The sequence below is a fragment of the Salvelinus alpinus genome, chromosome 7 (assembly GCF_045679555.1).
Source record: "Salvelinus alpinus chromosome 7, SLU_Salpinus.1, whole genome shotgun sequence".
Lineage (NCBI taxonomy): Eukaryota > Metazoa > Chordata > Actinopteri > Salmoniformes > Salmonidae > Salvelinus > Salvelinus alpinus.
Window position 1 is genome coordinate 60,671,857 of NC_092092.1, and position 25,537 is coordinate 60,697,393.

The 25,537-nt window shown below is 49.2% G+C and overlaps 1 protein-coding gene across 1 annotated transcript in view; it reads right to left on the minus strand.

Annotated features, from left to right (window-relative positions):
* Window positions 1-2,293: 2,293 nt before the first annotated feature.
* LOC139581394 (short transient receptor potential channel 7-like) overlaps window positions 2,294-25,537 on the minus strand; it is an 82,642-nt gene continuing 59,398 nt past the window's right edge. The window contains exons 12-13 of the mRNA XM_071411111.1: window positions 19,560-19,635; window positions 2,294-2,436 (exon numbers count right to left, since the gene is read on the minus strand). Coding sequence (XP_071267212.1) covers window positions 2,294-2,436; window positions 19,560-19,635 — 219 coding nt within the window. The remainder of the gene's footprint in view (window positions 2,437-19,559; window positions 19,636-25,537) is intronic.

Here is a 25,537-nt window from a genome sequence, read left to right on the forward strand (position 1 = left end):
TACAACCACCCTAACAATACCTCAGGTACAACCACCCTAACAATACCTCAGGTACACCCACCCTAACAATACCTCAGGTACAACCACCCTAACAATACCTCAGGTACAACCACCCTAACAATACCTCAGGTACAGCCACCCTAACAATACCTCAGGTACAACCACCCTAACAATACCTCAGGTACAACCACCCTAACAATACCTCAGGTACAACCACCCTAACAATACCTCAGGTACAGCCACCCTAACAATACTTTAGGTACAACCACCCTAACAATACCTCAGGTACAACCACCCTAACAATACCTCAGGTACAACCACCCTAACAATACCTCAGGTACAACCACCCTAACAATACCTCAGGTACAACCACCCTAACAATACCTCAGGTACAGTCACCCTAACAATACCTCAGGTACAACCACCCTAACAATACCTCAGGTACAACCACCCTAACAATACCTCAGGTACAACCACCCTAACAATACCTCAGGTACAGCCACCCTAACAATACCTCAGGTACAACCACCCTAACAATACCTCAGGTACACCCACCCTAACAATACCTCAGGTACAACCTCCCTAACAATACCTCAGGTACAACCACCCTAACAATACCTCAGGTACAACCACCCTAACAATACTTTAGGTACAACCACCCTAACAATACCTCAGGTACAACCACCCTAACAATACTTTAGGTACAACCACCCTAACAATACCTCAGGTACAGTCACCCTAACAATACCTCAGGTACAACCTCCCTAACAATACCTCAGGTACAACCACCCTAACAATACCTCAGGTACAACCACCCTAACAATACCTCAGGTACAACCACCCTAACAATACCTCAGGTACAACCACCCTAACAATACCTCAGGTACAACCACCCTAACAATACCTCAGGTACAACCACCCTAACAATACTTCAGGTACAGTCACCCTAACAATACCTCAGGTACAACCACCCTAACAATACCTCAGGTACAGTCACCCTAACAATACCTCAGGTACAGCCACCCTAACAATACCTCAGGTACAGCCACCCTAACAATACCTCAGGTACAGCCACCCTAACAATACCTCAGGTACAGCCACCATAACAATACCTCAGGTACAGCCACCATAACAATACCTCAGGTACAGTCACCCTAACAATACCTCAGGTACAGCCACCCTAACAATACCTCAGGTACAGCCACCCTAACAATACCTCAGGTACAACCTCCCTAACAATACCTCAGGTACAACCACCCTAACAATACCTCAGGTACAACCACCCTAACAATACCTCAGGTACAGCCACCCTAACAATACCTCAGGTACAGCCACCCTAACAATACCTCAGGTACAGCCACCCTAACAATACCTCAGGTACAACCACCCTAACAATACCTCAGGTACAGCCACCATAACAATACCTCAGGTACAGCCACCATAACAATACCTCAGGTACAGTCACCCTAACAATACCTCAGGTACAGCCACCCTAACAATACCTCAGGTACAGCCACCCTAACAATACCTCAGGTACAACCACCCTAACAATACCTCAGGTACAGCCACCATAACAATACCTCAGGTACAGCCACCCTAACAATACCTCAGGTACAGCCACCCTAACAATACCTCAGGTACAGTCACCCTAACAATACCTCAGGTACAGCCACCCTAACAATACCTCAGGTACAGCCACCCTAACAATACCTCAGGTACAACCACCCTAACAATACCTCATGTACAGCCACCATAACAATACCTCAGGTACAGCCACCATAACAATACCTCAGGTACAGTCACCCTAACAATACCTCAGGTACAACCACCCTAACAATACCTCAGGTAAAAATACCATCACAGTGTTTTTTCAACTTCTGTTCTCTCCCTGTCTCCCACTCACACTCTCTGTTCCCATGGTAGGGTGAGCTAATGTGTTTTGGACGGGTGACCTCTCTCTTCGCTGCGTCAGAATTCTACTCTTAACCATCCCTTATGTACCCTCATACTGTTCAGAGCCTCCTTCCTCTCTTTCAGTCCTCTCTCCTCCTCTCTCCCTCCCTCCTCTCCTCCCTTGCTCTCTATTCCGTCCCATCTCTCTCCCCCCTTCATCTCTTCTTCTCACTTCCCTCTGTCCCACTTTCTTGCTTTGTCTCTTTCTCTGTCCACCAGCTCGCTCCCCCCCCCTCTTCTCTCCTCTCAATCCCCTTCTTCCCACTTCTCTCCCTCTGTCTCTTTTCAGGTCTCCCCCTTCCCTCTCTCCCCCTCCCCATCTCCCCCTTCCCCTTCTCTCTCAGGGTCTTTTGGTGGTGTTCTTCACAAACTTGTCACTGAGTTGTGTGATGAGGTCAGCCAGTTCTCCGGTGGCCTGAGACTTCTCCTCCAGGAGCTCATAGCGCAGGCTGGAGATGTCCTGCTTGATCTCCTTCAGCTCACCTATAAGACACAAACAACACAGCCAGACAGTCACACAAACACCAAAACGTATGAATGAAACACACATAAAACAAACGCAAAGAAACACACACATCAGCCTGGAGATGTCCAGTATTACCTCATTACAAATCGTCACTTAAAAGAACACATTTTAATATTTTGCTCATAAAAGTCTACTGTTAGTCCACAGTGATATGTTAAGATACTGTAGGATACAACACACACTCACAACAGCAACCCAGTAACACTCACACTCACACTGACAACAGCAACCCGGTCACACTCACACTCACAACACCAACCCAGTCATACTGACAACAGCAACCCAGTCACACTCTTACTGACAACAGCAACCCGGTCACACTCTTACTGACAACAGCAACCCGGTCACACTCACACTGACAACAGCAACCCAGTCACACTCTTACTGACAACAGCAACCCAGTCACACTCACACTGACAACAGCGACCCGGTCACACTCTTACTGACAACAGCAACCCAGTCACACTCTTACTGACAACAGCAACCCAGTCACACTCTTACTGACAACAGCAACCCGGTCACACTGACAACAGCAACCCAGTCACACTCACACTGACAAAAGCAACCCAGTCACACTCACACTGACAACACCAACCCAGTCACACTGACAACACCAACCCAGTCACACTCACAACACCAACCCAGTCACACTCACAACACCAACCCAGGCACACTCACAACACCAACCCAGGCACACTCACAACAACAACCCAGGCACACTCACAACACCAACCCAGGCACACTCACAACACCAACCCAGTCACACTCACACTGACCACATCAACCCAGTCACACTGACAACACCAACCCAGTCACACTCACAACACCAACCCAGTCACACTCACACTGACCACATCAACCCAGTCACACTGACAACACCAACCCAATCACACTCACACTGACAACACCAACCCAGCCACACTGACAACACCAACCCAGTCACACTGACACTGACAACACCAACCCAGTCACACTGACAACACCAACCCAGTCACACTGACAACACCAACCCAGACACACTCACACTGACCACATCAACCCAGTCACACTCACACTGACAACAGCAACCCAGTCACACTCACACTCACACTGACAACACCAACCCAGTCACACTCACAACATCAACCCAGTCACACTCACACTGACCACATCAACCCAGTCACACTGACAACACCAACCCAGTCACACTGACAACACCAAACCAGTCACACTGACAACACCAACCCAGTCACACTCACACTGACCACACCAACCCAGTCACACTCACGCTGGCCACACCAACCCAGTCACACTCACGCTGACCACACCAACCCAGTCACAGTCACGCTGACAACACCAACCCAGTCACAGTCACACTGACAACACCAACCCAGTCACACTGACAACACCAACCCAGTCACACTGACAACACCAACCCAGTCATACTGACAACAGCAACCCAGTCACACTCTTACTGACAACAGCATCCCAGTCACTCACACTGACAACAGCAACCCAGTCACACTCTTACTGACAACATCAACCCAGTCACACTCACAACACCAACCCAGTCACACTGACAACACCAACCCAGTCACACTGACAACACCAACCCAGTCACACTGACAACACCAACCCAGTCACACTGACAACACCAATCCAGTCACACTGACAACACCAACCCAGTCACACTGACAACACCAATCCAGTCACACTGACAACACCAACCCAGTCACACTGACAACACCAACCCAGTCACACTGACAACACCAACCCAGTCACACTGACAACACCAACCCAGTCACACTGACAGCACCAATCCAGTCACACTGACAACACCAAACCAATCACACTGACAACACCAACCCAGTCACACTCACACTGACCACACCAACCCAGTCACACTCACGCTGACCACACCAACCCAGTCACACTCACGCTGACCACACCAACCCAGTCACACTCACGCTGACCACACCAACCCAGTCACACTGACAACACCAACCCAGTCACACTGACAACACCAACCCAGTCAAACTCACAACGACAACACCAACCCAGTCACACTCACAACACCAACTCAGTCACACTGACAACACCAACCCAGTCACACTGACAACACCAACCCAGTCACACTGACAACACCAACCCAGTCACACTCACACTGACCACATCAACCCAGTCACACTCACACTCACACTGACCACATCAACCCAGTCACACTAACAACACCAACCCAGTCACACTGACAACACCAACCCAGTCACACTGACAACACCAACCCAGTCACAATCTTACTGACAACACCAACCCAGTCACACTCACACTGACCACGCCAACCCAGTCACACTCACACTGACCACATCAACCCAGTCACTCACACTGACAACACCAACCCAGTCACACTGACAACAGCAACCCAGTCACACTGACAACAGCAAACCAGTCACACTGACAACAGCAAACCAGTCACACTGACAACACCAACCCAGTCACACTGACAACAGCAAACCAGTCACACTCACACTGACCACATCAACCCAGTCACACTCACACTCACACTGACAACACCAACCCAGTCACACTCACACTCACACTGACAACACCAACCCAGTCACACTCACAACATCAATCCAGTCACACTCACACTGACCACATCAACCCAGTCACACTGACAACACCAACCCAGTCACACTGACAACACCAAACCAGTCACACTGACAACACCAAAACAGTCACACTGACAACACCAACCCAGTCACACTCACACTGACCACACCAACCCAGTCACACTCACGCTGGCCACACCAACCCAGTCACACTCACGCTGACCACACCAACCCAGTCACAGTCACGCTGACAACACCAACCCAGTCACAGTCACACTGACAACACCAACCCAGTCACACTGACAACACCAACCCAGTCACACTGACAACACCAACCCAGTCATACTGACAACAGCAACCCAGTCACACTCTTACTGACAACAGCATCCCAGTCACTCACACTGACAACAGCAACCCAGTCACACTCTTACTGACAACATCAACCCAGTCACACTCACACTGACAACACCAACCCAGTCACACTGACAACACCAACCCAGTCACACTGACAACACCAACCCAGTCACACTGACAACACCAACCCAGTCACACTGACAACACCAATCCAGTCACACTGACAACACCAACCCAGTCACACTGACAACACCAATCCAGTCACACTGACAACACCAACCCAGTCACACTGACAACACCAACCCAGTCACACTGACAACACCAATCCAGTCACACTGACAACACCAATCCAGTCACACTGACAACACCAAACCAGTCACACTGACAACACCAAACCAGTCACACTGACCACATCAACCCAGTCACACTGACAACACCAACCCAGTCACACTGACAGCACCAATCCAGTCACACTGACAACACCAAACCAATCACACTGACAACACCAACCCAGTCACACTCACACTGACCACACCAACCCAGTCACACTCACGCTGACCACACCAACCCAGTCACACTCACGCTGACCACACCAACCCAGTCACACTCACGCTGACCACACCAACCCAGTCACACTGACAACACCAACCCAGTCACACTGACAACACCAACCCAGTCACACTCACACTGACAACACCAACCCAGTCACACTCACACTGACAACACCAACCCAGTCACACTCACAACACCAACTCAGTCACACTGACAACACCAACCCAGTCACACTGACAACACCAACCCAGTCACACTGACAACACCAACCCAGTCACACTCACACTGACCACATCAACCCAGTCACACTCACACTCACACTGACCACATCAACCCAGTCACACTAACAACACCAACCCAGTCACACTGACAACACCAACCCAGTCACACTGACAACACCAACCCAGTCACAATCTTACTGACAACACCAACCCAGTCACACTCACACTGACCACGCCAACCCAGTCACACTCACACTGACCACATCAACCCAGTCACTCACACTGACAACACCAACCCAGTCACACTGACAACAGCAACCCAGTCACACTGACAACAGCAAACCAGTCACACTGACAACAGCAAACCAGTCACACTGACAACACCAAACCAGTCACACTGACAACACCAACCCAGTCACACTCACACTGACCACACCAACCCAGTCACACTCACGCTGACCACACCAACCCAGTCACACTCACGCTGACCACACCAACCCAGTCACACTCACACTGACAACACCAACCCAGTCACACTCACACTGACCACATCAACCCAGTCACACTCACACTGACAACAGCAACCCAGTCACACTCACACTCACACTGACAACACCAACCCAGTCACACTCACAACATCAACCCAGTCACACTCACACTGACCACATCAACCCAGTCACACTGACAACACCAACCCAGTCACACTGACAACACCAAACCAGTCACACTGACAACACCAACCCAGTCACACTCACACTGACCACACCAACCCAGTCACACTCACGCTGACCACACCAACCCAGTCACACTCACGCTGACCACACCAACCCAGTCACAGTCACGCTGACAACACCAACCCAGTCACAGTCACACTGACAACACCAACCCAGTCACACTGACAACAGCAACCCAGTCACACTCTTACTGACAACAGCATCCCAGTCACTCACACTGACAACAGCAACCCAGTCACACTCTTACTGACAACATCAACCCAGTCACACTCACACTGACAACACCAACCCAGTCACACTGACAACACCAACCCAGTCACACTGACAACACCAACCCAGTCACACTGACAACACCAACCCAGTCACACTGACAACACCAATCCAGTCACACTGACAACACCAAACCAGTCACACTGACAACACCAAACCAGTCACACTGACCACATCAACCCAGTCACACTGACAACACCAACCCAGTCACACTGACAGCACCAATCCAGTCACACTGACAACACCAAACCAATCACACTGACAACACCAACCCAGTCACACTGACCACACCAACCCAGTCACACTGACAACACCAACCCAGTCACACTGACAACACCAACCCAGTCACACTGACAACACCAACCCAGTCACACTGACAACACCAACCCAGTCACACTCACACTGACCACATCAACCCAGTCACACTCACACTGACCACATCAACCCAGTCACACTCACACTCACACTGACCACATCAACCCAGTCACACTAACAACACCAACCCAGTCACACTGACAACACCAACCCAGTCACACTGACAACACCAACCCAGTCACAATCTTACTGACAACACCAACCCAGTCACACTCACACTGACCACGCCAACCCAGTCACACTCACACTGACCACATCAACCCAGTCACTCACACTGACAACACCAACCCAGTCACACTGACAACAGCAACCCAGTCACACTGACAACAGCAAACCAGTCACACTGACAACAGCAAACCAGTCACACTGACAACACCAACCCAGTCACACTGACAACAGCAAACCAGTCACACTCACACTGACCACATCAACCCAGTCACACTCACACTGACAACACCAACCCAGTCACACTCACACTGACAATACCAACCCAGTCACACTGACAACACCAACCCAGTCACAATCACAATCACAATGACAACACCAACCCAGTCACACTGACAACACCAACCCAGTCACACTCACACTGACAACACCAACCCAGTCACACTGACAACACCAACCCAGTCACACTGACAACACCAACCCAGTCACACTCACAACACCAACCCAGTCACACTCACAACACCAACCCAGTCACACTGACAACACCAACCCAGTCACACTGACAACACCAACCCAGTCACACTGACAACACCAATCCAGTCACACTGACAACACCAACCCAGTCACACTGACAACACCAATCCAGTCACACTGACAACACCAACCCAGTCACACTGACAACACCAACCCAGTCACACTGACAACACCAACCCAGTCACACTGACAACACCAATCCAGTCACACTGACAACACCAAACCAGTCACACTGACAACACCAAACCAGTCACACTGACCACATCAACCCAGTCACACTGACAACACCAACCCAGTCACACTGACAGCACCAATCCAGTCACACTGACAACACCAAACCAATCACACTGACAACACCAACCCAGTCACACTCACACTGACCACACCAACCCAGTCACACTCACGCTGACCACACCAACCCAGTCACACTCACGCTGACCACACCAACCCAGTCACACTGACAACACCAACCCAGTCACACTGACAACACCAACCCAGTCACACTCACACTGACAACACCAACCCAGTCACACTCACAACACCAACTCAGTCACACTGACAACACCAACCCAGTCACACTGACAACACCAACCCAGTCACACTGACAACACCAACCCAGTCACACTCACACTGACCACATCAACCCAGTCACATTCACACTCACACTGACCACATCAACCCAGTCACACTAACAACACCAACCCAGTCACACTGACAACACCAACCCAGTCACACTGACAACACCAACCCAGTCACAATCTTACTGACAACACCAACCCAGTCACACTCACACTGACCACGCCAACCCAGTCACACTCACACTGACCACATCAACCCAGTCACTCACACTGACAACACCAACCCAGTCACACTGACAACAGCAACCCAGTCACACTGACAACAGCAAACCAGTCACACTGACAACAGCAAACCAGTCACACTGACAACACCAACCCAGTCACACTGACAACAGCAAACCAGTCACACTCACACTGACCACATCAACCCAGTCACACTCACACTGACAACACCAACCCAGTCACACTCACACTGACCACAGCAACCCAGTCACACTCACACTGACAACAGCAACCCAGTCACACTCACACTCACACTGACAACACCAACCCAGTCACACTCACAACATCAACCCAGTCACACTCACACTGACCACATCAACCCAGTCACACTGACAACACCAACCCAGTCACACTGACAACACGAAACCAGTCACACTGACAACACCAACCCAGTCACACTCACACTGACCACATCAACCCAGTCACACTCACGCTGGCCACACCAACCCAGTCACACTCACGCTGACCACACCAACCCAGTCACAGTCACGCTGACAACACCAACCCAGTCACAGTCACACTGACCACATCAACCCAGTCACTCACACTGACAACAGCAACCCAGTCACACTCTTACTGACAACAGCAACCCGGTCACACTCTTACTGACAACAGCAACCCGGTCACACTCACACTGACAACAGCAACCCAGTCACACTCTTACTGACAACAGCAACCCAGTCACACTCACACTGACAACAGCGACCCGGTCACACTCTTACTGACAACAGCAACCCAGTCACACTCTTACTGACAACAGCAACCCAGTCACACTCTTACTGACAACAGCAACCCGGTCACACTGACAACAGCAACCCAGTCACACTCACACTGACAACAGCAACCCAGTCACACTCACACTGACAACACCAACCCAGTCACACTGACAACACCAACCCAGTCACACTCACAACACCAACCCAGTCACACTCACAACACCAACCCAGGCACACTCACAACAACAACCCAGGCACACTCACAACACCAACCCAGGCACACTCACAACACCAACCCAGTCACACTCACACTGACCACATCAACCCAGTCACACTGACAACACCAACCCAGTCACACTCACAACACCAACCCAGTCACGCTCACACTGACCACATCAACCCAGTCACACTGACAACACCAACCCAATCACACTCACACTGACAACACAAACCCAGCCACACTGACAACACCAACCCAGTCACACTGACACTGACAACACCAACCCAGTCACACTGACAACACCAACCCAGTCACACTGACAACACCAACCCAGACACACTCACACTGACCACATCAACCCAGTCACACTCACACTGACAACAGCAACCCAGTCACACTCACACTCACACTGACAACACCAACCCAGTCACACTGACAACACCAACCCAGACACACTCACACTGACAACAGCAAACCAGTCACACTCACACTGACCACATCAACCCAGTCACACTCACACTGACAACACCAACCCAGTCACACTCACACTGACCACATCAACCCAGTCACACTCACACTGACAACAGCAACCCAGTCACACTCACACTCACACTGACAACACCAACCCAGTCACACTCACAACATCAACCCAGTCACACTCACACTGACCACATCAACCCAGTCACACTGACAACACCAACCCAGTCACACTGACAACACGAAACCAGTCACACTGGCCACACCAACCCAGTCACACTCACGCTGACCACACCAACCCAGTCACAGTCACGCTGACAACACCAACCCAGTCACAGTCACACTGACCACATCAACCCAGTCACTCACACTGACAACAGCAACCCAGTCACACTCTTACTGACAACAGCAACCCGGTCACACTCTTACTGACAACAGCAACCCGGTCACACTCACACTGACAACAGCAACCCAGTCACACTCTTACTGACAACAGCAACCCAGTCACACTCACACTGACAACAGCGACCAGGTCACACTCTTACTGACAACAGCAACCCAGTCACACTCTTACTGACAACAGCAACCCAGTCACACTCTTACTGACAACAGCAACCCGGTCACACTGACAACAGCAACCCAGTCACACTCACACTGACAACAGCAACCCAGTCACACTCACACTGACAACACCAACCCAGTCACACTGACAACACCAACCCAGTCACACTCACAACACCAACCCAGTCACACTCACAACACCAACCCAGGCACACTCACAACAACAACCCAGGCACACTCACAACACCAACCCAGGCACACTCACAACACCAACCCAGTCACACTCACACTGACCACATCAACCCAGTCACACTGACAACACCAACCCAGTCACACTCACAACACCAACCCAGTCACACTCACACTGACCACATCAACCCAGTCACACTGACAACACCAACCCAATCACACTCACACTGACAACACCAACCCAGCCACACTGACAACACCAACCCAGTCACACTGACACTGACAACACCAACCCAGTCACACTGACAACACCAACCCAGTCACACTGACAACACCAACCCAGACACACTCACACTGACCACATCAACCCAGTCACACTCACACTGACAACAGCAACCCAGTCACACTCACACTCACACTGACAACACCAACCCAGTCACACTCACAACATCAACCCAGTCACACTCACACTGACCACATCAACCCAGTCACACTGACAACACCAACCCAGTCACACTGACAACACCAAACCAGTCACACTCACACTGACCACACCAACCCAGTCACACTCACGCTGGCCACACCAACCCAGTCACACTCACGCTGACCACACCAACCCAGTCACAGTCACGCTGACAACACCAACCCAGTCACAGTCACACTGACAACACCAACCCAGTCACACTGACAACACCAACCCAGTCACACTGACAACACCAACCCAGTCATACTGACAACAGCAACCCAGTCACACTCTTACTGACAACAGCATCCCAGTCACTCACACTGACAACAGCAACCCAGTCACACTCTTACTGACAACATCAACCCAGTCACACTCACACTGACAACACCAACCCAGTCACACTGACAAAACCAACCCAGTCACACTGACAACACCAACCCAGTCACACTGACAACACCAACCCAGTCACACTGACAACACCAATCCAGTCACACTGACAACACCAACCCAGTCACACTGACAACACCAATCCAGTCACACTGACAACACCAACCCAGTCACACTGACAACACCAACCCAGTCACACTGACAACACCAACCCAGTCACACTGACAACACCAACCCAGTCACACTGACAGCACCAATCCAGTCACACTGACAACACCAAACCAATCACACTGACAACACCAACCCAGTCACACTCACACTGACCACACCAACCCAGTCACACTCACGCTGACCACACCAACCCAGTCACACTCACGCTGACCACACCAACCCAGTCACACTCACGCTGACCACACCAACCCAGTCACACTGACAACACCAACCCAGTCACACTGACAACACCAACCCAGTCAAACTCACAACGACAACACCAACCCAGTCACACTCACAACACCAACTCAGTCACACTGACAACACCAACCCAGTCACACTGACAACACCAACCCAGTCACACTGACAACACCAACCCAGTCACACTCACACTGACCACATCAACCCAGTCACACTCACACTCACACTGACCACATCAACCCAGTCACACTAACAACACCAACCCAGTCACACTGACAACAACAACCCAGTCACACTGACAACACCAACCCAGTCACAATCTTACTGACAACACCAACCCAGTCACACTCACACTGACCACGCCAACCCAGTCACACTCACACTGACCACATCAACCCAGTCACTCACACTGACAACACCAACCCAGTCACACTGACAACAGCAACCCAGTCACACTGACAACAGCAAACCAGTCACACTGACAACAGCAAACCAGTCACACTGACAACACCAACCCAGTCACACTGACAACAGCAAACCAGTCACACTCACACTGACCACATCAACCCAGTCACACTCACACTCACACTGACAACACCAACCCAGTCACACTCACACTGACCACATCAACCCAGTCACACTCACACTGACAACAGCAACCCAGTCACACTCACACTCACACTGACAACACCAACCCAGTCACACTCACAACATCAATCCAGTCACACTCACACTGACCACATCAACCCAGTCACACTGACAACACCAACCCAGTCACACTGACAACACCAAACCAGTCACACTGACAACACCAACCCAGTCACACTCACACTGACCACACCAACCCAGTCACACTCACGCTGGCCACACCAACCCAGTCACACTCACGCTGACCACACCAACCCAGTCACAGTCACGCTGACAACACCAACCCAGTCACAGTCACACTGACAACACCAACCCAGTCACACTGACAACACCAACCCAGTCACACTGACAACACCAACCCAGTCATACTGACAACAGCAACCCAGTCACACTCTTACTGACAACAGCATCCCAGTCACTCACACTGACAACAGCAACCCAGTCACACTCTTACTGACAACATCAACCCAGTCACACTCACACTGACAACACCAACCCAGTCACACTGACAACACCAACCCAGTCACACTGACAACACCAACCCAGTCACACTGACAACACCAATCCAGTCACACTGACAACACCAACCCAGTCACACTGACAACACCAATCCAGTCACACTGACAACACCAACCCAGTCACACTGACAACACCAACCCAGTCACACTGACAACACCAACCCAGTCACACTGACAACACCAATCCAGTCACACTGACAACACCAAACCAGTCACACTGACAACACCAAACCAGTCACACTGACCACATCAACCCAGTCACACTGACAACACCAACCCAGTCACACTGACAGCACCAATCCAGTCACACTGACAACACCAAACCAATCACACTGACAACACCAACCCAGTCACACTCACACTGACCACACCAACCCAGTCACACTCACGCTGACCACACCAACCCAGTCACACTCACGCTGACCACACCAACCCAGTCACACTCACGCTGACCACACCAACCCAGTCACACTGACAACACCAACCCAGTCACACTGACAACACCAACCCAGTCACACTCACACTGACAACACCAACCCAGTCACACTCACACTGACAACACCAACCCAGTCACACTCACAACACCAACTCAGTCACACTGACAACACCAACCCAGTCACACTGACAACACCAACCCAGTCACACTGACAACACCAACCCAGTCACACTCACACTGACCACATCAACCCAGTCACACTCACACTGACCACATCAACCCAGTCACACTAACAACACCAACCCAGTCACACTGACAACACCAACCCAGTCACACTGACAACACCAACCCAGTCACAATCTTACTGACAACACCAACCCAGTCACACTCACACTGACCACGCCAACCCAGTCACACTCACACTGACCACATCAACCCAGTCACTCACACTGACAACACCAACCCAGTCACACTGACAACAGCAACCCAGTCACACTGACAACAGCAAACCAGTCACACTGACAACAGCAAACCAGTCACACTGACAACACCAAACCAGTCACACTGACAACACCAACCCAGTCACACTCACACTGACCACACCAACCCAGTCACACTCACGCTGACCACACCAACCCAGTCACACTCACGCTGACCACACCAACCCAGTCACACTCACACTGACAACACCAACCCAGTCACACTCACACTGACCACATCAACCCAGTCACACTCACACTGACAACAGCAACCCAGTCACACTCACACTCACACTGACAACACCAACCCAGTCACACTCACAACATCAACCCAGTCACACTCACACTGACCACATCAACCCAGTCACACTGACAACACCAACCCAGTCACACTGACAACACCAAACCAGTCACACTGACAACACCAACCCAGTCACACTCACACTGACCACACCAACCCAGTCACACTCACGCTGACCACACCAACCCAGTCACACTCACGCTGACCACACCAACCCAGTCACAGTCACGCTGACAACACCAACCCAGTCACAGTCACACTGACAACACCAACCCAGTCACACTGACAACAGCAACCCAGTCACACTCTTACTGACAACAGCATCCCAGTCACTCACACTGACAACAGCAACCCAGTCACACTCTTACTGACAACATCAACCCAGTCACACTCACACTGACAACACCAACCCAGTCACACTGACAACACCAACCCAGTCACACTGACAACACCAACCCAGTCACACTGACAACACCAACCCAGTCACACTGACAACACCAATCCAGTCACACTGACAACACCAAACCAGTCACACTGACAACACCAAACCAGTCACACTGACCACATCAACCCAGTCACACTGACAACACCAACCCAGTCACACTGACAGCACCAATCCAGTCACACTGACAACACCAAACCAATCACACTGACAACACCAACCCAGTCACACTCACACTGACCACACCAACCCAGTCACACTGACAACACCAACCCAGTCACACTGACAACACCAACCCAGTCACACTGACAACACCAACCCAGTCACACTGACAACACCAACCCAGTCACACTGACAACACCAACCCAGTCACACTCACACTGACCACATCAACCCAGTCACACTCACACTCACACTGACCACATCAACCCAGTCACACTAACAACACCAACCCAGTCACACTGACAACACCAACCCAGTCACACTGACAACACCAACCCAGTCACAATCTTACTGACAACACCAACCCAGTCACACTCACACTGACCACGCCAACCCAGTCACACTCACACTGACCACATCAACCCAGTCACTCACACTGACAACACCAACCCAGTCACACTGACAACAGCAACCCAGTCACACTGACAACAGCAAACCAGTCACACTGACAACAGCAAACCAGTCACACTGACAACACCAACCCAGTCACACTGACAACAGCAAACCAGTCACACTCACACTGACCACATCAACCCAGTCACACTCACAACACCAACCCAGTCACACTCACACTGACAATACCAACCCAGTCACACTGACAACACCAACCCAGTCACAATCACAATCACAATGACAACACCAACCCAGTCACACTGACAACACCAACCCAGTCACACTCACACTGACAACACCAACCCAGTCACACTGACAACACCAACCCAGTCACACTGACAACACCAACCCAGTCACACTCACAACACCAACCCAGTCACACTCACAACACCAACCCAGTCACACTGACAACACCAACCCAGTCACACTGACAACACCAACCCAGTCACACTGACAACACCAATCCAGTCACACTGACAACACCAACCCAGTCACACTGACAACACCAATCCAGTCACACTGACAACACCAACCCAGTCACACTGACAACACCAACCCAGTCATACTGACAACACCAACCCAGTCACACTGACAACACCAATCCAGTCACACTGACAACACCAAACCAGTCACACTGACAACACCAAACCAGTCACACTGACCACATCAACCCAGTCACACTGACAACACCAACCCAATCACACTGACAGCACCAATCCAGTCACACTGACAACACCAAACCAATCACACTGACAACACCAACCCAGTCACACTCACACTGACCACACCAACCCAGTCACACTCACGCTGACCACACCAACCCAGTCACACTCACGCTGACCACACCAACCCAGTCACACTGACAACACCAACCCAGTCACACTGACAACACCAACCCAGTCACACTCACACTGACAACACCAACCCAGTCACACTCACAACACCAACTCAGTCACACTGACAACACCAACCCAGTCACACTGACAACACCAACCCAGTCACACTGACAACACCAACCCAGTCACACTCACACTGACCACATCAACCCAGTCACACTCACACTCACACTGACCACATCAACCCAGTCACACTAACAACACCAACCCAGTCACACTGACAACACCAACCCAGTCACACTGACAACACCAACCCAGTCACAATCTTACTGACAACACCAACCCAGTCACACTCACACTGACCACGCCAACCCAGTCACACTCACACTGACCACATCAACCCAGTCACTCACACTGACAACACCAACCCAGTCACACTGACAACAGCAACCCAGTCACACTGACAACAGCAAACCAGTCACACTGACAACAGCAAACCAGTCACACTGACAACACCAACCCAGTCACACTGACAACAGCAAACCAGTCACACTCACACTGATCACATCAACCCAGTCACACTCACACTGACAACACCAACCCAGTCACACTCACACTGACCACATCAACCCAGTCACACTCACACTGACAACAGCAACCCAGTCACACTCACACTCACACTGACAACACCAACCCAGTCACACTCACAACATCAACCCAGTCACACTCACACTGACCACATCAACCCAGTCACACTGACAACACCAACCCAGTCACACTGACAACACCAAACCAGTCACACTGACAACACCAACCCAGTCACACTCACACTGACCACATCAACCCAGTCACACTCACGCTGGCCACACCAACCCAGTCACACTCACGCTGACCACACCAACCCAGTCACAGTCACGCTGACAACACCAACCCAGTCACAGTCACACTGACAACACCAACCCAGTCACACTGACAACACCAACCCAGTCACACTGACAACACCAACCCAGTCATACTGACAACAGCAACCCAGTCACAATCTTACTGACAACAGCATCCCAGTCACTCACACTGACAACAGCAACCCAGTCACACTCTTACTGACAACATCAACCCAGTCACACTCACACTGACAACACCAACCCAGTCACACTGACAACACCAACCCAGTCACACTGACAACACCAACCCAGTCACACTGACAACACCAACCCAGTCACACTGACAACACCAATCCAGTCACACTGACAACACCAACCCAGTCACACTGACAACACCAATCCAGTCACACTGACAACACCAACCCAGTCACACTGACAACACCAACCCAGTCACACTGACAACACCAACCCAGTCACACTGACAACACCAATCCAGTCACACTGACAACACCAAACCAGTCACACTGACAACACCAAACCAGTCACACTGACCACATCAACCCAGTCACACTGACAACACCAACCCAGTCACACTGACAGCACCAATCCAGTCACACTGACAACACCAAACCAATCACACTGACAACACCAACCCAGTCACACTCACACTGACCACACCAACCCAGTCACACTCACGCTGACCACACCAACCCAGTCACACTCACGCTGACCACACCAACCCAGTCACACTCACGCTGACCACACCAACCCAGTCACACTGACAACACCAACCCAGTCACACTGACAACACCAACCCAGTCACACTCACACTGACAACACCAACCCAGTCACACTCACACTGACAACACCAACCCAGTCACACTCACAACACCAACTCAGTCACACTGACAACACCAACCCAGTCACACTGACAACACCAACCCAGTCACACTGACAACACCAACCCAGTCACACTCACACTGACCACATCAACCCAGTCACACTCACACTCACACTGACCACATCAACCCAGTCACACTAACAACACCAACCCAGTCACACTGACAACACCAACCCAGTCACACTGACAACACCAACCCAGTCACAATCTTACTGACAACACCAACCCAGTCACACTCACACTGACCACGCCAACCCAGTCACACTCACACTGACCACATCAACCCAGTCACTCACACTGACAACACCAACCCAGTCACACTGACAACAGCAACCCAGTCACACTGACAACAGCAAACCAGTCACACTGACAACAGCAAACCAGTCACACTGACAACACCAACCCAGTCACACTGACAACAGCAAACCAGTCACACTCACACTGACCACATCAACCCAGTCACACTCACACTGACAACACCAACCCAGTCACACTCACACTGACAATACCAACCCAGTCACACTGACAACACCAACCCAGTCACAATCACAATCACAATGACAACACCAACCCAGTCACACTGACAACACCAACCCAGTCACACTCACAACACCAACCCAGTCACACTCACAACACCAACCCAGTCACACTGACAACACCAACCCAGTCACACTGACAACACCAACCCAGTCACACTGACAACACCAACCCAGTCACACTCACACTGACAACACCAACCCAGTCACACTCACAACACCAACCCAGTCACACTGACAACACCAACCTAGTTACACTGACAACACCAACCCAGTCACACTGACCACATCAACCCAGTCACAATCACAATGACAACACACACACAGTTACAATCACAACAGCAACCCAGTCAGGTAGAATCTGGTGAGGTACATAAAGTCGACGTTGAAGGAGATTAGATCTTCACCTTCATTGACGTCATCATTTTCTCTGTCAACCTGAGCCTTCAGAACATACCGCTTAATGAGACGCTTCATGATCTTCTGCAGGAGGAGAGAGTGGAGAGAGGGATGAGGGGAGAGGAGGGTGGGAGGAGAGTGCAGAAAGTTGAGAGGAGAGAGTTGGAATTATGAAAGCTGAAAATATTATACTAGGTATTATACGAAACTAAAACTAATCATGACAAAACTATTTAGCAAACTGAAATAAAATAATTAACAAACCCATAAGAAAAACTAAAACTTTACTGAAACTATTCTCTGACCCCAAAACGAATAAAACCCATCATGAATTTTGTGAATGCTTTAATTTTATTTACTTTGGGCAATACTCTAATGGGGTTTTCAAGATACTGAATGTGGTGGGTAAATGTGGACATGTTTCAAAAATGCCTTGCTTGTTCATCACTATTTAACCTTTATTTAACTAGCCAAGTCAGTTAAGAACAAATTCTTATTTACAATGACAGCCTACCAGGAACAGTGGGTTAACTGCCTTGTTCAGGGGCAGAACAACAGATTATTACGTTGTCAACTCAGGGATTTGATCCAGCAACATTTCGGTTACTGGCCCAACGCTCTAACCACTAGGCTACCTGCTGCCCTGAACTAGCACTAGCTATCATTAGCTAACAGGGGAAAAAACTGCTAGGTGGCTAACTAATGCTGAAAAGTATTAGATTGGTGTAAACATGGGCAAGAGAAAGTTACCTTCCAACATGTTTTTTTGCACCAGTCTCTGCGCTATTCCTTTAAATCCAAGTCACATTGAGAATGATTTTATAATTTAAACATAACCTAACCTTAGCCCCTGAGAACCCATACAGCCATAGGGTTCTCATTTGAACAATTGACGCCAGTGGGGCAACTGTACCAACACTTTATCTACACGTTGATAATTACTACAGGCAATACGCTTTTGGAAACCTCAGAAATTCTACTTTCATATGTACCTTGAACACACTTTAATTATCAACCAAAAATAACTTTACCAGTACAAAAGACACACTTATTATGCGTGTTTATATTATGCGTGTTTATCTCAAAGATTCCCACTGAGGTTATGCATGGCACTTCCTGAGCTAATGGAAACTCGGGTGGGAACAAAAAACAAAACATCAGCTCGAAGCTGTGTTAAATAAAACATTAACTGTTTTACCACATATTTCCACAGAGGATGTCTTTTGTAAAGTTATTTTGTGATGATAATTAAGTTGAGTGTTCAAGGTTTCCAAAACCATATTGCAATAATGGATAAATTGTTTCCAGACAGATCAATTGTTTTCTTGACCAAATTACCAGCCAATCAAAAGGGACGTGGAATGACTCCAACGTAGCATTGGTGTCATGAAAAGGCCTAACCTAACCTAACCTATGACCTGACCCATCACATTATGAATTACTGCCCCCAGTAGGAAGAAGTGACATAAAAAAAACACACAAACTCTTTAAATACACACAAAACTATACCACACAATTGGCTCCAAGCCTCTCACACTTTCTGTCCCTAACACTAAAACTGAAATTAAATATTATAAAAATGAAATAGAAACATTTGTATACAACTATAACTAAATACAACTAATATAGAAACAGAAAACTATAATAACATTGAAGCAGTGTTGGAAAAAGTACCCATTGTCATACTTGAGTAAAGGTAAAGATACCTTTTATAGAAAATAACTGCCTAGTTAAATAAAGGTTAAATAAAATGTAAAATTAAAAACTAAAAGTGAAAGTCATCCAGTAAAATACTACTTGAGTAAAAGTATAAAAGTATTTGGTTTCAAATATACTGACAAGTCACTTTTTTTTTTCTCCCAAGATGGCGTAGCAGTGTAGACGTGTTTTGTTTCGTCCTCTCGTGTACGTTTGTATTTTTCGTATTTCTTGTATATATTTAAAAAAAAAATCCTATCTCTTTTCGATTTTTAATTCGATTATACCTTCCGGTAACCTACCTCACCCAATGTGATACGGAATCGCTATAATTTTTTAAACTTTGGAACACATTCAAGAACCCCCAGCAGCTAACCAGCTAATCAGCTACAAGCTATTTAGTCATTTTTAGCCGCTGCTAGCAGCTTTTACCTTCTGCACAGACACCAGCCCTGTTATTAGCCTGGATATTACTCACCAATTTACCAGCATCGGACTGTCTCTCCACAACAACGCCGGATTCCTGCCGTAATCCCTGAGCCACTACTTCTGATCCTCACAGCTAGCTTGCAGCTAACGCCACTGCCACGAAGCTAGCACCAGTTAGCAAACACAATTCTACAATACCTCTTTCGCCATCGCCATCCGGCTTGGATTCTCTGTCGACACGACCACGTCTGGTCTGCAGACGAATACCCCATCCGCTGTGCCCTCAACCGGCCTCCGTCTGAGCAGACCCCCTCCGTCTGAGCAGACCACCCCCCGGGCTACTAACTTTAAACGTCGCGTGCTAGCTTAGTGGCGGCTAACCTGCTCCATCTACGGCTTCCCCCCGGACACTATGATCACTTGGCTACATAGCTGATGCCTGCCGGACTGTCCATTAATTCACGGTACTCCATTCTGTTTATTTGTGTTTTATCTGTCGGCTCTGTGTTTTAACTCAGGCTCTTTGTGTAGTCAATCCGACCCTCTCTGCCTAGTCGTCGCCATTTTTACCTGCTGTTGCTGTGTTAGCTGACTAGCTGCTGTTATCTCACCTGTTGTTTTAGCTAGCTCTCCCAATCAAGACCTGCAATTACTTTATGCCTTACTGTATGTCTCTCTCAAATATCAATATGCCTTGTATACTGTTGTTCAGGCTAGTTATCATTGTTTTGGTTTGCAATGGACCCCGTAGTTCCACTCTCCGTTCCTCTGATACCTCCTTTGTCCCACCTCCCTTTGCCTCCGCTGTACCCGTGCCCCACCATACCCGTCTGCACATTATGCCCAGAATCTATTCTACCACGCCCATAAATCTGCTCCTTTTATTCCTTGTCCCCAACGCTCTAGGCGACCAGTTTTGATAGCCTTTAGCCGCACCCTCATCCTACTACTCCTCTGTTCCTCGGGTGATGTGGAGGTAAACCCAGGCCCTGCATGTCCCCAGGCACCCTCATTTGTTGACTTCTGTGATCGAAAAAGCCTTGGCCTCATGCATGTCAACATCAGAAGCCTCCTCCCTAAGTTTGTCTTACTCACCGCTTTAGCACACTCTGCCAACCCTGATGTCCTTGCCGTGTCTGAATCCTGGCTTAGGAAGGCCACCAAAGATTCTGAGATTGCCATACCCAACTATAACACTTTCCATCAAGATAGAACTGCCAAAGAGGGAGGAGTTGCAATCTACTGCAGAGATAGCCTGCAAAGTTCTGTCATACTTTCCAGGTCTATGCCCAAACAGTTCGAACTTCTAATTTAAAAAATTAATCTCTCCAGAAATAAGTCTCTCACTGTTGCCGCCTGCTACCGACCCCCCTCAGCTCCCAGCTGTGCCCTGGACACCATCTGTGAATTGATCGCTCCCCATCTAGCTTCAGAGGTTGTTCTGTTAGGTGACCTAAACTGGGATATGCTTAACACCCCGGCAGTCCTACAATCTAAGCTAGATGCCCTCAATCTCACACAAATCATCAAGGAACCCACCAGGTACAACCCTAAATCCGTAAACATGGGCACCCTAATAGACATTATCCTGACCAACTTGCCCTCCAAATACACCTCTGCTGTCTTCAATCAAGATCTCAGCGATCACTGCCTCATTGCCTGTATCCGCTACGGGTCCGCGGTCAAACGACCACCCCTCATCACTGTCAAACGCTCCCTAAAACACTTCTGCGAGCAGGCCTTTCTAATCGACCTGGCCCGGGTACCCTGGAAGGATATTGACCTCATCCCGTCAGTTGAGGATGCCTGGTCATTCTTTAAAAGTTACTTCCTCACCATATTAGACAAGCATGCTCCGTTCAAAAAATGCAGAACTAAGAACAGATATAGCCCTTGGTTCACTCCAGACCTGACTGCCCTCGACCAGCACAAAAACATCCTGTGGCGAACTGCAATAGCATCGAAGAGCCCCCGCGATATGCAACTGTTCAGGGAAGTCAGGAACCAATACACGCAGTCAGTCAGGAAAGCAAAGGCCAGCTTTTTCAAGCAGAAATTTGCATCCTGTAGCTCTAACTCCAAAAAGTTCTGGGATACTGTAAAGTCCATGGAGAACAAGAGCACCTCCTCCCAGCTGCCCACTGCACTGAGGCTAGGTAACACGGTCACCACCGATAAATCCATGATAATCGAAAACTTCAACAAGCATTTCTCAACGGCTGGCCATGCCTTCCTCCTGGCGACTCCAACCTTGGCCAACAGCCCCGCCCCCCCCGCTGCTACTCGCCCAAGCCTCCCCAGCTTCTCCTTTACCCAAATCCAGATAGCAGATGTTCTGAAAGAGCTGGAAAACCTGGACCCATACAAATCAGCTGGGCTTGACAATCTGGACCCCCTATTTCTGAAACTGTCCCCCGCCATTGTCGCACGCCCTATTACCAGCCTGTTCAATCTCTCCTTCGTATCATCTGAGATCCCCAAGGATTGGAAAGCTGCCGCGGTCATCCCCCTCTTCAAAGGGGGAGACACCCTGGACCCAAACTGTTACAGACCTATATCCATCCTGCCCTGCCTATCTAAGGTCTTCGAAAGCCAAGTCAACAAACAGATCACTGACCATCTCGAATCCCACCGTACCTTCTCCGCTGTGCAATCCGGTTTCCGAGCCGGTCACGGGTGCACCTCAGCCACGCTCAAGGTGCTAAACGATATCATAACCGCCATCGATAAAAGACAGTACTGTGCAGCCGTCTTCATCGACCTGGCCAAGGCTTTCGACTCTGTCAATCACCATATTCTTATCGGCAGACTCAGTAGCCTCGGTTTTTCTAATGACTGCCTTGCCTGGTTCACCAACTACTTTGCAGACAGAGTTCAGTGTGTCAAATCGGAGGGCATGCTGTCCGGTCCTCTGGCAGTCTCTCTACCCCCCATACTGCTTTTATTTATTTACTTTTCTGCTCTTTTGCACACCAGTATCTGTACTTGCACATGATCATCTGATGATTTATCACTCCAGTGTTAATCTGCTAAATTGTAATTATTCGATTTATTGCCTACCTCCTCATGCCTTTTGCACACATTGTATATAGATTCTCTTTTTTTCTACCATGTTATTGACTTGTTTATTGTTTACTCCATGTGTAACTCTGTGTTGTTGTCTGTTCACACTGCTGTGCTTTATCTTGGCCAGGTCGCAGTTGCAAATGAGGACTTGTTCTCAACTAGCCTACCTGGTTAAATAAAGGTGAAATAAAAAATATATATTAAAAAAATATATAAAAAAATATACAATTGAAGGTGTACCTGTGGATGTATTTCAAAGCCTATCTTCAAACTCAGTTGCCTCTTTGCTTGACATCATGGGAGAATCAAAAGAAATCAGCCAAGACCTCAGAATTTTTTTTTGTAGACCTCCACAAGTCTGGTTCATCCTTGGGGAGCAATTTCCAAACGCCTGAAGGTACCACGTTCATCTGTACAAACAATAGTATGCAAGTATAAACACCATGGGACCACGCAGCCGTCATGCCGCTCAGGAAGGAGATGCGTTCTGTCTCCTAGAGATGAACATACTTTAGGTGCGAAAAGTGCAAATCAATCCCAGAACAACAGCAAAGGACCTTGTGAAGATGCTGGAGGAAACAGGTACAAAAGTATCTATATCCACAGTAAAACGAGTCCTATATCGACATGACCTGGCCGCTCAGCAAGGAAGAAGCCACAGCTCCAAAACCGCCATAAAAAAGCCAGACAATTTTCAACTGCACATGGTGACAAAGTCCGTACTTCTTGGAGAAATGTCCTCTGGACTGATGGAACAAAAATAGAACTGTTTGGCCATAATGACCATCGTTAT